Below are 14,750 nucleotides of genomic sequence, written 5' to 3'. Positions count from 1 at the left end.
TCGCACCATAAATAGGAAGAGAAGAGAGAGAGAATATTTGGAGGAAAAGCTGACATATTCAGTATTGTACAGTAGAGCCTGAGCTTCTAGAGCCTGGCTGGAGACATCCGTGTCATAGGGCTATATGATGGGGCCTGGGGGAGCTGGAGGTTGAGAATGGTTAGCGTGCCAGTGATGGTTGCAAGTGTGTGGTTAAGTGTGACGCTCAGACCAGACGCTCTAGAGTCAGAAGAGCTTGGGTTAAAGACCTGATTCTGGCAACTTACATGGGATGAGCAAGCAGAAAAGAGAAGGTTTGTTTTTGTGTGTGTGTGTGTGTGTTTTAAGAAAATATAGTGCCATAAAGGTAAAAAGCAGAGATTTTTAAGGAGAGAGTGATAACATAAATTTCACGGCATTAATCCTAGTCATATTGTTCAGTACACAGCAGAAATGTCATTGAGGTTTGCATTTTTTTTAAAACCAGATTTTCAAGGATTTTGACCAAAAAATAGATTTTTCTATCTTGTTCAGCATCTATCAGTTAAAGAAGGATTTTCTTTAGTACTTTAGTACTTTACTTTTTAAAAAAATTATATTTTTCCTGTTTCTTTCCATTTGCAGTCAACTTTATTTCCTCTTTTTCTCTATTTCTAATTTTCTTAAACTTGGAAAACTAGGAGTATGATTATGGTCAGTCTGCTATAGCCCAGTGGAAAACCTGACTCTTTTTCTGTTTTGATAAATCTGTGATGTTGTCGGTGTGGAACATGACACTAAATCTGAATCCATTGTAATGGTGACTCATTTAAAACCTTCCAGTCTCTGTGAGTTCTCACCTAGTTTATCTGATCTCTATAAGAATCTTGATAGAGCAGATTGTAATCTTCATTTTTTTTCTAGTTAGGGAATCTGCTTCCTTGATTGCATTACTGATCCAAAAATAGCTGTTAGTTTTCTGTTTCATTGGGTATATATCTAAAATGTTACAGCTGAAAGGAGCCTTAGAGACCACTGCTTCTAAACTCTTCATTTTACAAATGGGAAAACAGGCCTCAAGAGAGAAAAATCACTTGGTCAAGATCCTATTGGTGGAATAAGCAAAGCCAAGATCTGGAACCCAGCTTTTCAGACTCCTGGTCCCTATAATAAGGAGGCCTAGTTTCATCTGCATTACTCAACAAATAAAATCAGGCCACGCTCCACTATGTTTGATGGTCTCCTGTTGCTTTTGTCTCTTGGAAATAGTGTGCAGTTCGTGCAGCTACAGAAGGTAGGACACTCATCCTGGAAGGCTTGGAAAAGGCGGAGAGGAATGTTCTGCCGGTTTTGAACAACTTGCTGGAGAACAGGGAGATGCAACTTGAGGATGGACGCTTCCTGATGTCTGCCGAGCGTTACGACAAACTTCTCCAGGTAAGAAAAGAAACACGTCACCGCTGCGTCTGAGCTGTGAGCCGCGGGCCGTGCCATCTGTGGTATAAGGCATGATCGTAGGAGAACAGGGACAGTTGTTCAGGGGGCGGCTGTCTTGGGCAGTTGGCTGAAGCCAGTTGTGTGTTTGCAGTTTTGTATGGCTCTTCTGTTTGCAGACCATGTGAGAGGACTTCCCAGAGTTTTACTTTGTTTGTCTCTCTAATCGCTGTTTTTCTATTTTTTTTCTTCTTTTAATTCTTTCCTTTCCCCTCCCTTTCTATCTCCCTCTTTCCTTCTCTTCCTTCCCTCAACACGCCTAATAGCTTCTAGACTGCGCCAGGCACCAGGAAGACAGAGTTGAATACAATCCACTAGTTGGTTCAAGAAGCTCGAAGTCCAGTAGATATGGACAGAAACGAACGATATTTAAAGATACCCTGAAGGTCCAAGCTACTGGCATCTCGTGCCCGAGCTGTTGTAACAGCTTTGTCTCTGAGCCCCCTGCTTCCCTCCTGGCTCCGCCAGGGCACTCAGTGGTCAGTTTAACACAAGGCAGAACAGGTCATTCCTCTGCTGTAAACCTCCAACGCCTTTCTGTTCTACTCAGAATAAAATCTAAAGTCCTTACAGTGGAATACAGGATATCTGGTGATCTGAGCCATCACTGCCGCTTTGGCCTTACCTCCTTCTTTCCGTCTCCCCTTTCATTCCACTCCACCTGCCAGCATGCTCTTTACCATTAACTACTCAAAATGCATTCCCCTGTCTTATCAGTGCTTTGCACAGGCACCTTGCTCTTCCGGAGTGGTTTTCTCCCAGACATCTGCCAGACTAATTCCTCTACCTCTTTCAAGTCTTTGCTCAAATGTAACACAGGCGTGCCTTTTTACATTGCGCTTTGCTCTAGTGTTGCTTCGCAGATATGGCGTTACTGACAAATCGAAGGTTGGGGCAACTCTGCGTCACACAAACCAACGGGCACCATTTCTCTAACAGAGGTCGCCATTTCGTGGCATTTGGTAATTCTAACAACATTTCAAGCTTTCTCATTGGCAGTTGCTATGGTAATTTGTGATCACTGATATTTGATGTGCAGTTATTTTGGGGTTCCTCAAACCAGACCCATATAAGATGGTGAACTTCATCAGTAAATGTGTGTGTTCTGACTGCTCCACACATCAGCTGCTCATCCCCCAATCTCTGTCCCTCTTCGCAGTCCTCCCTGTTCCCTAACACATAACAACAGTGTTGAAATTAGGCCAGTTAATAATCCTACAGTGTTCAAGTGGCCTCTAAGTGTTCAAGTGAAAGGAGAAGTCACTTGTCTCTCACGTTAAGTCACAAGGTAGAAATGATTACGCTTACCGAGGAAGAAATGTTGAACCTGAGATACACCAAAAACTAGGCTTCTTACGCCAAACCATTAGCCAAGTTTTTCATGCAAAGGAAGAGTTCTTGCAGGAAAGTAAAAATGCTACTGCAGTGAACACACAAATGGTAAGAAAGAGAAAGAGCCCTATTTTGCTGAAGAAAGTTTTAGTAGTCTGGATAGAAGATGAAACCAGCCACAACATTCCCTTAAGTCGATGCCTAAATCAGAGCAAGGCCCTAACTCTCTTCAATTCTCTGAAGTCTGAGGGACGTGAGGAAGCTACAGAAGAAAAGTTTGAAGTTGACAGAGGTTGGTTCCTGAGGTTTAACGAAAGAAGCCGTGTCCATAACTTAAAAGTGCAAGGTGAAGCCCGAATGCTGATATAGAAACTGTGGTAAGTTATTCGTAAGATCGAGCTCAGATCAGTAATGAAGGTGGCCACACTGAACATCAGAGTTTCTATACAGATGAAACAACCTACTACTGGAAGAAGATGCCATCTAGAACTTTTATAGCTAGAGAGGAGAAGTCGATGTCTGCCTTTAGAGCTTCAAAGGACATGCTGACTCTCTTGTTAAGGGCTAATGCAGCTAGTGACTGTAAGTGGAAGCTAGTGTCCTTTGCCATTTTGAAAATTGTAGGGCCTCTGAGAATTATGCTGCATCTAATCTACCTGGGCGCTACAAATGCAACAGCAAAGCCTGGATGACAGCAAATCTGTTTACAGCATGGTTTATTGTCAAGCTCACTGTTGAGTACTTCTCAGAAAAAAAATAGCTTTCATAATATTACTCTTCATAGACAATGCACCTGGTTGTCCAAGAGCTCCAGTGGAGATGTACAATGAAATTCATGTTCACAGCATTCGGTCTGCAGTTCATGGGTCAAGGAGTAATTTCGACTTTCACGTCTTATTTTTTAAGAAATGCATTTTGTAAGGCTCTAGCTGCCACAGTAACTCCTCTGACAGATCTGGGCAAAGTAAATTGAAAACTTCCTGGAAAGGATTTGCTATTACAGATGCCACATTAAGGAGACACTTATGTTTTATAGTGAACCTGACATAGTGAACACAGCTGAGTGACTGAACTGACTGATGGTTCATAGGAAGAGGTCAAAATATCAAGATTAATAGGAGACTGGAAGGGGCCTTCCCTGACAGTCCAGTGGCTTGGACTCTGCACTCCCAGGGCAAGGGGTGTGGGTTTGATCCCTGGTCGGGGAACTGGATCCCACGTGCCATAACGGGATCCTGCCTGTCACAAGTGAAAGATCCCACATGCTGCAACTAAGACCCAGTGCAGCCAAATGAATGAATGAATGAATGAATACATAAGTACTTTTCAAAAGAAGAAGAAAACAGAAAAACTCCCAGTAGTTTGATAAAAACAAACAAACAAACTTGATTCCAACTCTCATGGATGACTTTGAGAGGGTCAGGACTTCAGGGAAAGAAGTAACTGCAGACTTGATAGAAAGAACAAGAAAACCAGAATTAGAAGTGGACCCTAAAGATGTGACTGAATTGTTGCAGTCCTATGATAAAACTTTTAACAGATAGAGGAGTTGCTGCTTATGGATGAGCAAAGAAAATGGTTTCTTGAGATGGAATCTACTCCTGGTGAAGATGCCGTGAAAGTTGTTGAAATGATAACATAGGATTTAGAATTTCAAACATAAACCTTGTTGATAAAGCTGAAGCAGAGTTTGAGAGGATTGACTCCAAATTGGAAAGTTCTACCATGGGTAAAATGCTATCAAACAGCATCTCATGCTATGGAGAAATTGTTCGTGAAAGGGTCAGTTGATGCAGCAGACTTCACTGTGGCCTTTTGTTGTTGCTCAGTTGGTTAGTTGTTTCCAACTCTGCAACCCCGTGGACTGCAGCTCTCCAGGCTTCCCTGTCCTTCACCATCTCCCAGAGCTTACTCAAACTCATGTCCATTGAGTCGGTGATGCCATCCAACCATCTCATCCTCTGTCGTCCCTTTCTCCTCCTGCCTTCAATCTTTCCCAGCATCAGGGGCTTTTCTAATGAGTTGGCTGTTCACATCAGGTGGCCAAAGTATTGGAGCTTCAGCTTCAGCATCAGTCCTTCCATTGAATAGTCAGGGTTGATTTCCTTTAGGATTGACTGGTTTGATCTCTGTGCAGTCCAAGGGACTCTCAAGAGTCTTCTCCAACACCACAGTTCAAAAGCATCAGTTCTTTGGTTCTCAGCCTTTTTTATGGTCCAACTCTCACATCCATATGTGTCTGCTGGAAAACCCATAGCTTTGACTATACAAATCTTTGTTGGCAAAGGGTTTTAGGGAATTGCCACAGCCACCCCAGCTGTGGGTTTGATCCCACCCCAGCTGTCAGCAACCACTCTCCTAATCAGTCAGCAGCCTTCAACGTTTAGACAAGACCCTCCACCAGCAAAAAGGCTACTATTCACTGAAGTCCCAGAAGATGGTTAGCATTTGTTAGCAATGAAGTATTTTTAAATTAAGGTGTGTGCATTTTTTAGATGTGATGCTATTGCATGCTTACAGTGTAGTGTAAACATGACTTTTGTATGAACTGGAGAACCAAGGAATTTGTGTGTCTCACTTCATTGCAATATGTACCTTATTGTGGTGGTCTGGAACTGCACCTGCAACGTCTCCGAGTTCTGCCTGTATTATCAGGGAAGACTGCCCTCACCCGTTCATTAAATGTTGCGACATGCCTTCTGCCCCATACTCCCTTACTCTGCTTTTTTTCACAGAGACGTCAAATATCCTACTTGATTTACTTACTTATGGTTTTAGTTCACTGTCTGCCTCCCTCCGTGTGTGTGTGTGTTAAGTCGCTTCAGTCGTGTCCAACTTGGTGCAGTCCCATGGACTGTAGCCTGCTAGGCTCTTCTGTCCGTGGGATTCTCCAGTCAAGAATACTGGAGTGGGTTGCCATGCCCTTCTCCTGGGGATCTTCCCGACCCAGGGGTCCAACCTGGGTTTTCTGCACTGCAGGCAGATTCTTTACCCTCTGCTTCCCTCTACTAGATTGTAACTTTCACTAGGTCAGGAATTTTGTCACTGTTATTATCTCAGACTTCAGAACAATGCCTGGCACGTGGTAGGTGCTCAATGGCTCTGGTAACAATTGAGTGTAGTGAAGTCTTTAAATGTTGTGATACAAGAAGGTATAAAGAGGGCAACAGCAAAGGACCGGGGTGGTGGGGTTGGGGGTGGCTCTTCAAAGGCTGAAGAACAGTGAAGAGCCATTGGGAGGGTCAGGCGGAGAAGGAAGAGGTGACATTCACCAGGTGACTGCTATGGGTCAGTTTCTTGTATAGGCATGATCACATTTAACTTTCATAACAGCTGTAATAATATCGGTGGTATTATTTCCTCTTTACAGACAAGAAAATTGAGACTTAAAGGGTATAATAACAGGCTCTTGGTCACTTAGCTAGAATGTGCACTGGAGTCAGCATTTGTGACTCCAAGGTCACCTGTTTCCTTTTGCTTCCCGTCTTAGCCCCACCATATCCTAGCTGCAGAAATGTGGGCAAGTTATGTCACTCCTTTGAACCTCAGGAATTGTGTCTATTTGGATTCTGGTGAAATTAAATGAGAAAAATTCATGGAAAGTGCTTACCGTTTTTAAGAAATGTTACTTATTACTATTTCTATAGCTTGGTAGAAATACATCCGTAAACACATTTATCTGTTGAAAGTCCCCAGACGGTCTTTGCCCTGCTGGTGGTCTGCCCTTGTAGAACTACTATGTGTTGACTTCTAGCTGGAACCAGTTTATTTTTCTTGCTCTCCTGACTATTTGTCTCTGTTGACCAAGTAGAGCTTAGAGATCTGATCCACATCGCCTTTGTGCCTCAATGCATTCACCGCTTCTCCTTTCAAATACCAGTCTTCATTTTGCAAGCCTTCCCTGGTACCCTCTTCCTGATTCCACTTTTCTCCCATCCTTGACAGTTTGGTTTCCAGAGGGTTCTCCAGTATGGTTTACTCAGCAGTCAGGTCCTAAATCCCTTAGCTTGGCTCCTGCAGGTGTGGTCTGTATTGCCATGCAGTAATAACTTGTGCTTTTGTCCTCTTTTAGGATCATACCAAAACAGAATTGGATGCTTGGAAGATTGTCCGAGTTAGTGAAAACTTCCGAGTCATTGCCTTGGGCTTGCCAGTGCCCAGGTACTCTGGGAATCCATTAGATCCCCCACTCCGGTCTCGATTTCAAGCCAGAGATATTTATTATCTGCCCTTCAAGGTAAGTGGGAACAGGGATAATTTATTTTTAAATTTTTATTTAATTTTTATTGAAGTATAATCTATTTGCATTATTATATTAGTTTCAGGTGTTCATCTCAGTGATTCAGTATTTTCATAGATTATAGTTCATTAAAGTTATTGTAAAATATTGGCTATGTTCTTTGTTGCCATCCCTGATAGCTCAGCTGATACAGAATCCGCCTGCAATGCAGGAGACCCGGTTTGGTTCCTGGGTCAGGAAGATCCCCTGGAGAAGGGATAGGTTACCCACTCCAGTATTCTTGGGCTTCCCTGGGGGCTCAGACAGTAAAGAACCCACATTCCTTGTGCTTGTAGCTTATTTGTTTTATACACAGTCATTTGTACCTCTCCATTCCCTCCTGTCTTGCCCCTCTCTCCTTAAGGGTGGCTTGTTTTTAAAACATCTCTCCTGTTTATAATAAATTCAGTTACTATAAAAATGTTACTGTGTTTGTAGTTGTCCCCTTCCTAGTTACTGGAAAGTAAAATGGATACAAAGGTAAAGAAAATCTCTGAAAACTAGGAAGAAAGGGTTACTTTTCTTTTAGAAAATGACATGTATCAGAAAATGATTTTTTGCTATTAATTGCTTAGTGTTTGCTTAATTAAAAGGTTGAATTATGTCTCTAAAGTATTTGCATTTAATAGGTTACAGTCCTTATTAATCAATTTGATATGTTCCTGTGCTATTTTAGGACCAACTTAAACTGTTATATTCAGTTGGAGCCAATGTTCCTACTGAAAAGTAAGTATTTCAGATATACATATAGATAGATCTATATGTATATATATATATATATGTGCTAACTATTCATACATAAATCAATATTTATAACATTAACATAATATTTTATAACATTAACATATGCTATATGAAACATGTTATATTAAACATAAAAATAATGTTTATATATAAATATATACATATTTATATATGTATTTTTTGTATACATGTACATATATATTTATATATGTACATATGTATATTTGTGTGTATAAATAGCTTATATATATATATAAAATCTGGATTCTTAACATTGAACTTGTTTTGCCCATTCATTCATTGATCAACTGATTCATTCATTCATTCATTCAGCAACCATTTGAAGAGCTTTTCAGTAGCTATGGTACATGTGCTAATGATAAAGTTAATAATAAGACATGAATTTTGATGACAAGAATTTCAAGATCCAGTAGAGTTTAAAGATATGTGTATAGATAGTTTTTTTTAAACATAGTGTGGTTAGGGCCACAATTTCAAGTGTTGGGGAGTGTTGTGGTTGGAACTGTACAGGGTCTTTGCAAAGGCATTGGCATTTGACATTGATCTTAAAGAAGGAGTAGGCCTTTGACTGATAGAGAATGGAATTAAAGAATTCTAAGCAATTTTTTAAAGGCATGGGTTATGAGTGTGTATGTTTTATTCTTGAAAATATGAAAAGCTCCCAGTGGCTTAAGTTTGGATTTGGCCTGAGAAAGGTAGGAGGTGAGACTGACAGGGTAGTTTTGGGTCAGGTTGTATAAAACCTCACATATTGTGATGGATTTAAGAGATTAGGTACATTTACCTGTACCCAACAAGCTTCTGAGTTTTAAATGAAATATAATGTGGAGCTCTTCTTCTTTAGGAATTTAATAGTAGATGTCAACTTTTTAGATTATTGACATTGGCCGAGCTATTTTGTATTTAACAGATTTTATATACTGAAACTATTAGAATAAAATTTAATGCCACTTCTTTTTTTCCCCTAGAGTTTCTCAACTCTTATCCTTTGCCACCACTCTCTGTTCCCAAGAATCTTCCAGCCTTGGACTTCCAGATTTTCCTTTAGATAGTTTACCAGCTGCAGTTCAAATCCTGGTATGTATCAAGTAATTTAATGACTGGTATATCCAAATGTGGCAAGGAAAATGTAAAAGTTAATCCTTGGAGATTAATCATCTGTGTTTGCCTTATCATATCCGTCTGTAAATACTCCAAGGCCTGAGTGTAACGTGCTGTGCAGCCCAGCAGACTGTACAGAGAGCCGCGATGTGTTCTGAGCTCCTAAAGAGCGCACAGCCTTGGGGTGGGCGGGGTGGAGGAGGTAGACTCCCAGCTCAGGTGTAAGTTGGACACAGGGAAGGAGTGTTCCACCCGATCATGCAGAGGTCAGCTGCACACTACCTTGTGCCTCAGACTGGCTTCGCCCTGAGGTAGGCGAGCGAGGGCTTTCCCACTCCAGCACCGTCAGTCACTGGTTCGTGTTGTCCCTGGGGCCGTGTGTCCCCAGGCACTCGCTGGGCTCCCACCCGGAACTCAAGGGCAGTCTTCTTCCAGAGACCTGCAGCCGCTGGTTGCTGGATGGGCAAGCAGGGAGGCACAGGAAGGAGGAACCGCCGGGGGGGTTTGGTGGCGTAAGCATCCTCCCCCGCGCTTTCATGAAGGTCATGACGGTGGCATCTGGAGCAATGGGAAGGCAGAGGGCACAGCCCGGGCGGAGGTGCTGATTGGCCAGAGGGCTTGGTGTGTTTGGAGAATGGTAATAAATTGTGTCACTAGAGCAACCGTGTGTGGTGAAGAGAAAACGTGAGGACCTTGTCACAACAAGTGTTTTGCATGGTGAGTGCAGTTGTCTGGATTTTACGATGTGGAAGAAGTGGCCTGTTAGATATTATTGAGTAGATGGGATGTGCGACAGTCAGGTATCTGTAGGAGGAAGACACCTCTGTTGGCAGCAAGGTGGGGTGGGGTGCGTGGGATGCACAGGAACACTGAAGCAAGAGACTTATTTTTAATCTCACATTGCTTCTTATTTTTCTCTTTTTCTGAGAGCCAGTGAGTTAGGTTTCCCATGTGTCATTTACACTGTTCTAAACACCTGGGGGGCCTTGCACATGGCACTAGTGATAAAGAACAACCTGCCTGCCAATGCAGGAGAAGCAAGAGATGCTGGTTTGATCTCTGGGTCGGGAAGGTCCCCTGGAGGAGGGCATGGCAGCCCACTCCAGTATTCTTGCCTGGAGCACTCCATGGACAGAGGAACTTGGCTGGCTACAGTTTATAGGGTCACAGTGAGTCAGACATGACTGAAGTGACTTTGCACATGCATGCATACCAACATTTGGACCAGCATTTTCCCTCCATATTTATCATGTCCTCTACTTTTCATTCTTATTGTTTTTTCCCTTGGAACTTTTTGCTTTGACAATTCTCAAATCCAAAAAAAAAAAAAAGTTCAAAAATAGCCAAACATGAAACTATAATCCCATTAAGTAGAATCACCAATTTTTAACATTATTACCACTTGTGTTTGCACTTTTTCTTTTTACCTAAACAATTCTGAAAGTAAATTGCAGTCAGTATTCTTAACTACTTCAGTATGCAGTTCTAAGAATTAGAACATTCTTCTATTAATAACCGGGACACTTATTATCACACCCCTCTGCATATCAATAATAATTCTGTAATGTCATCTAATAGGCAGTTTATATTGAAATTTCCCTCATTGTCCTAATTGAACAGACTTTTTAAAGTAAGTAAACCCATTTGGGAAAGCAGTTTGGGGCGAAAAATTCCAGGATAAAAAACACTTTCTGACTTTGTAGTTAAAACAGTGACTTATATGAGCTTCCCAGGTGGCGCTAGTGGTAAAGAACCTGTCTGCTGATGAGACAAAGAAGATGTAGGTTCAATCCCTGGGTCGGGAAGATCCCCTGGAGAAAGGAATGGCAACCCACTCCAGTATTCTTGCCTGGAGAATTGCATGGACAGAGGAACATGGTGGGCTACAGTCCATGGGGTCGCAAAGAGTCAGACACAAGTGAAGCGACAGAGCAGGAACATTTTGTAACTTTGTAGTTATAACAGTGAAGCCAGGAGTATGTGGATGAGGTCCACCCAGGTTAGGAGTAAGGGAAAAAGAGAAGGTACTTTGGGATGAGTGGGGTAGAGAAATGTGTCAAACATGTAATTTTCGGACATGCTGAATGGGAGTCTATGGGACACCCATATAGTTACATCTCATAGACAATTGAGAGTTTAGATCTAGAGCTCAAGAGATTTGTCAAGAGTAGAGATGGAGACACACATACAGCAGCTGAAAGATGAGAGTGGGTGAGTTTACCAAGGGAAAGGGTGCAGATCAGGAAGAGAAGAGGAAACTATGTATATTTACTATTGTAGACTTCTGGAGAGTATGAGACACTGGTTATCATTTATGATGCAATTTCAATGTCACACGTACATTTCAGCTAAATTTTTTGTGATGATTGTAGATGTTCTTCATTCCCATGTATTTTCCCTCCCAAATAGGATTCCTTTCCTATGATGTCAATCCAACATGCACTCCAGCGGCTTTACCCGTACACTGTTTTACTGGGACATGAAGGGAAGATGGCTGTGGAAGGGGTTTTAAAAGTAAGTATCTGCTTCACTTTCTTTCCTTACCTTTCCCATGTTCTCTTCTTGTGCCTTCTTTTCCCTTCTTCTCATCTGTCTCTTACCCTTTTTTCCTACTTTTCTCTCTCCTTCTTTCTTTCTTTCCTGTCTTTTCTTTTTCTCTTTTCCAGACGTGCAGGTACTGGCATGACAGTAATGGGGAGTAAATATTCCTTCTGCATTTTTTAGCAGGCACTCTACACTAAGGAAAAGCTTTTCTTCTCCCTGACATACTTATTTATTCATTTATATCAATATGGACTTAATGGATCCCTATTTTATTCAGTGGGTTATAATTTACTATCATTATTTATTTTCATGCTAGCATTATCTCAGGTTTTGGCCACTTCAAGTTAATCTTTGATAGAGTCATTGACTCACCTCAGATAATCCCCTTTTATGAAGGATGTTTTTGTTATTCTAACATAGTTTGACTCAAGGCGTATAGATTTCTAAGAAGCTCATAGAATGTGAGCACTTGGCAGTTGTGGTCATGTGTACACGCCCCAGGATTGGACATATGGAATGGTATATGGGGACTTCCCTAATGGTCCAGGGGTTAGGGCTTCACACCCCTAATGCAGGGAAGTAAGATACCCACATGCTGTACTGTGTGGCCAAAAAAAAAATAAAGAGATACTTGAACGGTGTTTATTATGCCTCATCCCGGAACACACGCACGGTCTTTGGGAGTATGGAAGCACTCTCTATAGCTAGTGTTAGTGAGAAGGGCTCAGAAGAGTGGAACAGAAGATTCTAATTACTTAAGTGGGATTTTATTTCGTATATCAGCTAGTCCAAGAAGTAGTATTTTCATTGATTGGTGATGCCAATAATAACAAAATAAAAATAACAAAAAGCTCTTTCCTCATAAATGCTAAAATGTATAGTTATTAGCAGCAGAATCTAAAAGAAAAACAAAAAGAAGCAAGGGGAAAATAATGGTCAATAAAGAGACAAAGGAAAGTGGAGGAGACAGAAGAGAAAGAAGCAGGCCTGAGGGTGGTGAAATAGCAGCCACTGATGAAAGAAAAGAAAGGGGTTTTCTGTGTGAGAAGGGGTGAGGGAGTGGGGATGGGAGAGGGGGGCGAAATAGAAGGATGTTAAAGAGGTAATGGAGAACCATTTGGAAATGGGGAAACTAATTCATAGGCTCAAGGAGTCAGGAGACTTCTAGTTTGACTGTATAGTTCACTCTAAGATTTAGAGTTTTTTCTTGTTGGCTGCACTGGGTCCTCTTGCTTTTGCTCAGGCCCCTCTAGTTGTGGTGAGCGGGGGCTACTCTCTAGTTGCAGAGCATGGTGGTTTCTCTTGTCGCCCAGCACAGGCTCTCGGGCATGTGGGCTTCAGGAGTCGCCCCTTGAGAGCCTAGGCGCACTAGAGCGTCAGTAGTCGTGGTGCACAGGCTGGGTTGCTCCGCAGCACGTGCAGTCTTCCCAGACCAGGGACCGAACCCATGACCTCTGGAATGGCAGGCAGATTCTTACCCACTGGGCCACCAGAGAAGTCCTAGAACTCCCCTTTGGTTTAATTAGCATCTGTGCTACCTTGGCATCAGTCACTGAAATAGCATACCTAATGTCTGAGAAAAAGAGGTTGTGTTTCCAGGTGAGCTCCCAGCCGCACATAGCACAGAGTTCAGTGCCATGGGAACAGGGGTACATGGAATAGAAGAAAATATCAGGGTGCTGATAAAATGGAGCAATGTAAGCTTTTGTGACACCAGCAAGAGAGGGCATTGATAAGTGTCTGGATCAGTCTGTTATGAACAAAGGTCTTCATTTTTACAAAGGTATCAGTTTGATGTGTTTCTGGTCTGTAATTTCAGAATTAGTCATACAAATCCTATAAAGTTATACAATGCCTTTAAAGAGTCGAGTTTTCTAAAGGAGATAGTCAGTGTTGCTTCATTTTGTCTGGCCTTTATTTGGACCTTTATAATTAAGGGGAACATAGAATGCTGACTGAGAGTCCATATTACAAACAGAAGTGATTTCAAATCTGATTGTAGAATTTAAGAAAAAAGAGGAATTTTGTTACTTATGTAAGAGGAGAAAAAGTGATTGTCTTTTCTTGCCTTAATTTTGTGAAGAATTACGTTATCTATTTTATTCCTCTATTTCATACTTTTTGATCAACAATCTTTAAATTTCCTGTGCCAGCAAATGGTAACTCACCTTGCAACTTCAGTTCTTGAACTATTTTAGTGTATCCTAGCCTACTATTTTTATTCTACTGAAATATTTTAGTTTGCATTATTTATGAGGATGTAACAAGTATAGCAAGTGTTCAAGGCATTACTGTTCCTTTCTGGAATATAAATGCTCTGACATCAACCCTATGTCAAGTTAAAACTGTCATTACTATGGCTGGAATAAAAGCATACCTTTAAATTCATAAATGTATTGTTTTAGAATTTTATGGGTCTGAGTTCCAAATTCTAATGAACGTAATTACTTGGCTAAGGCTTTACTCCTTTTCTGTTAAACTGCCCTTAAAATACAATGTAACTTTTTCTTTTTCTTTTTTTAATGAAATTAAGGAGTCAATGATTGTTAATTGTCTACAACATGGAAGCACTTCCTATCAAATTGTGTGACACCATGGGAATTTGCATATATAAATTGTGTAAAGTAGAAATCTTATGTTTTCTATGGTAGCACAAATAAACAGCTTTTCTTAGGATGGAGAAAGGAATGACTATCTTGGGTACTTAAGACATTGAAATGAGGACGTGAACTGGGCTGTTGTGTTTAAAATGTTGAAACTGATGATAATTTTCTTCCCCAGACTCTGTTTTCTAGTATTGAATCATTCTGTTGAATAGGCAATGATCTGTTCTTTCATTGGGTTTCAACTCTTTTGCTATAGTGATCATGTTCTGTAAGTATTGTAGGATTTGTGGGGAATAATTTCTGCCTGTTTAATGCTAAAAATGAATTAAGCCTTTCATATTGAACATGCTGCTGTTAGATGGTCATAGGATTTACTTAATTCTTAGTTAGTATCCTCATTTTTCATATACTTACTTGTGTTCTATATATGTTTTTTATATAATCAGCTGGGATTAGAAAGAGTTTAACCTAGTGTTAGAACCTTGATCTTTGGCCTACATGGAGAAAGAATCAGTGGTCTGGGCATTTTAAGTCCAGTCTGGCAAATATTGAGAACCTATCCTGTGGAAGGCACTGTGTCAGATACCGTAGAAGATTGATTGTTTATACTTTATCATAATCAGTTAAATTAACCATATAGGCAATCAGCAGAATGGTGTCCAGGGAGTTCT

The 14,750-nt window shown here is 41.1% G+C and overlaps 1 protein-coding gene across 1 annotated transcript in view; it reads left to right on the top strand.

Moving 5' to 3' along the window:
* Positions 1-14,750, top strand: part of VWA8 (von Willebrand factor A domain containing 8) — a 371,377-nt gene that overhangs the window by 59,058 nt on the left and 297,569 nt on the right. The window contains exons 5-9 of the mRNA XM_065901945.1: positions 1,228-1,395; positions 6,857-7,021; positions 7,740-7,789; positions 8,797-8,905; positions 11,339-11,443. Coding sequence (XP_065758017.1) covers positions 1,228-1,395; positions 6,857-7,021; positions 7,740-7,789; positions 8,797-8,905; positions 11,339-11,443 — 597 coding nt within the window. The remainder of the gene's footprint in view (positions 1-1,227; positions 1,396-6,856; positions 7,022-7,739; positions 7,790-8,796; positions 8,906-11,338; positions 11,444-14,750) is intronic.

This window comes from Muntiacus reevesi, chromosome 11 (assembly GCF_963930625.1).
Source record: "Muntiacus reevesi chromosome 11, mMunRee1.1, whole genome shotgun sequence".
Lineage (NCBI taxonomy): Eukaryota > Metazoa > Chordata > Mammalia > Artiodactyla > Cervidae > Muntiacus > Muntiacus reevesi.
Note: the sequence above shows the minus strand (reverse complement) of the source record. Positions and strands in the feature narration are given on the sequence as shown.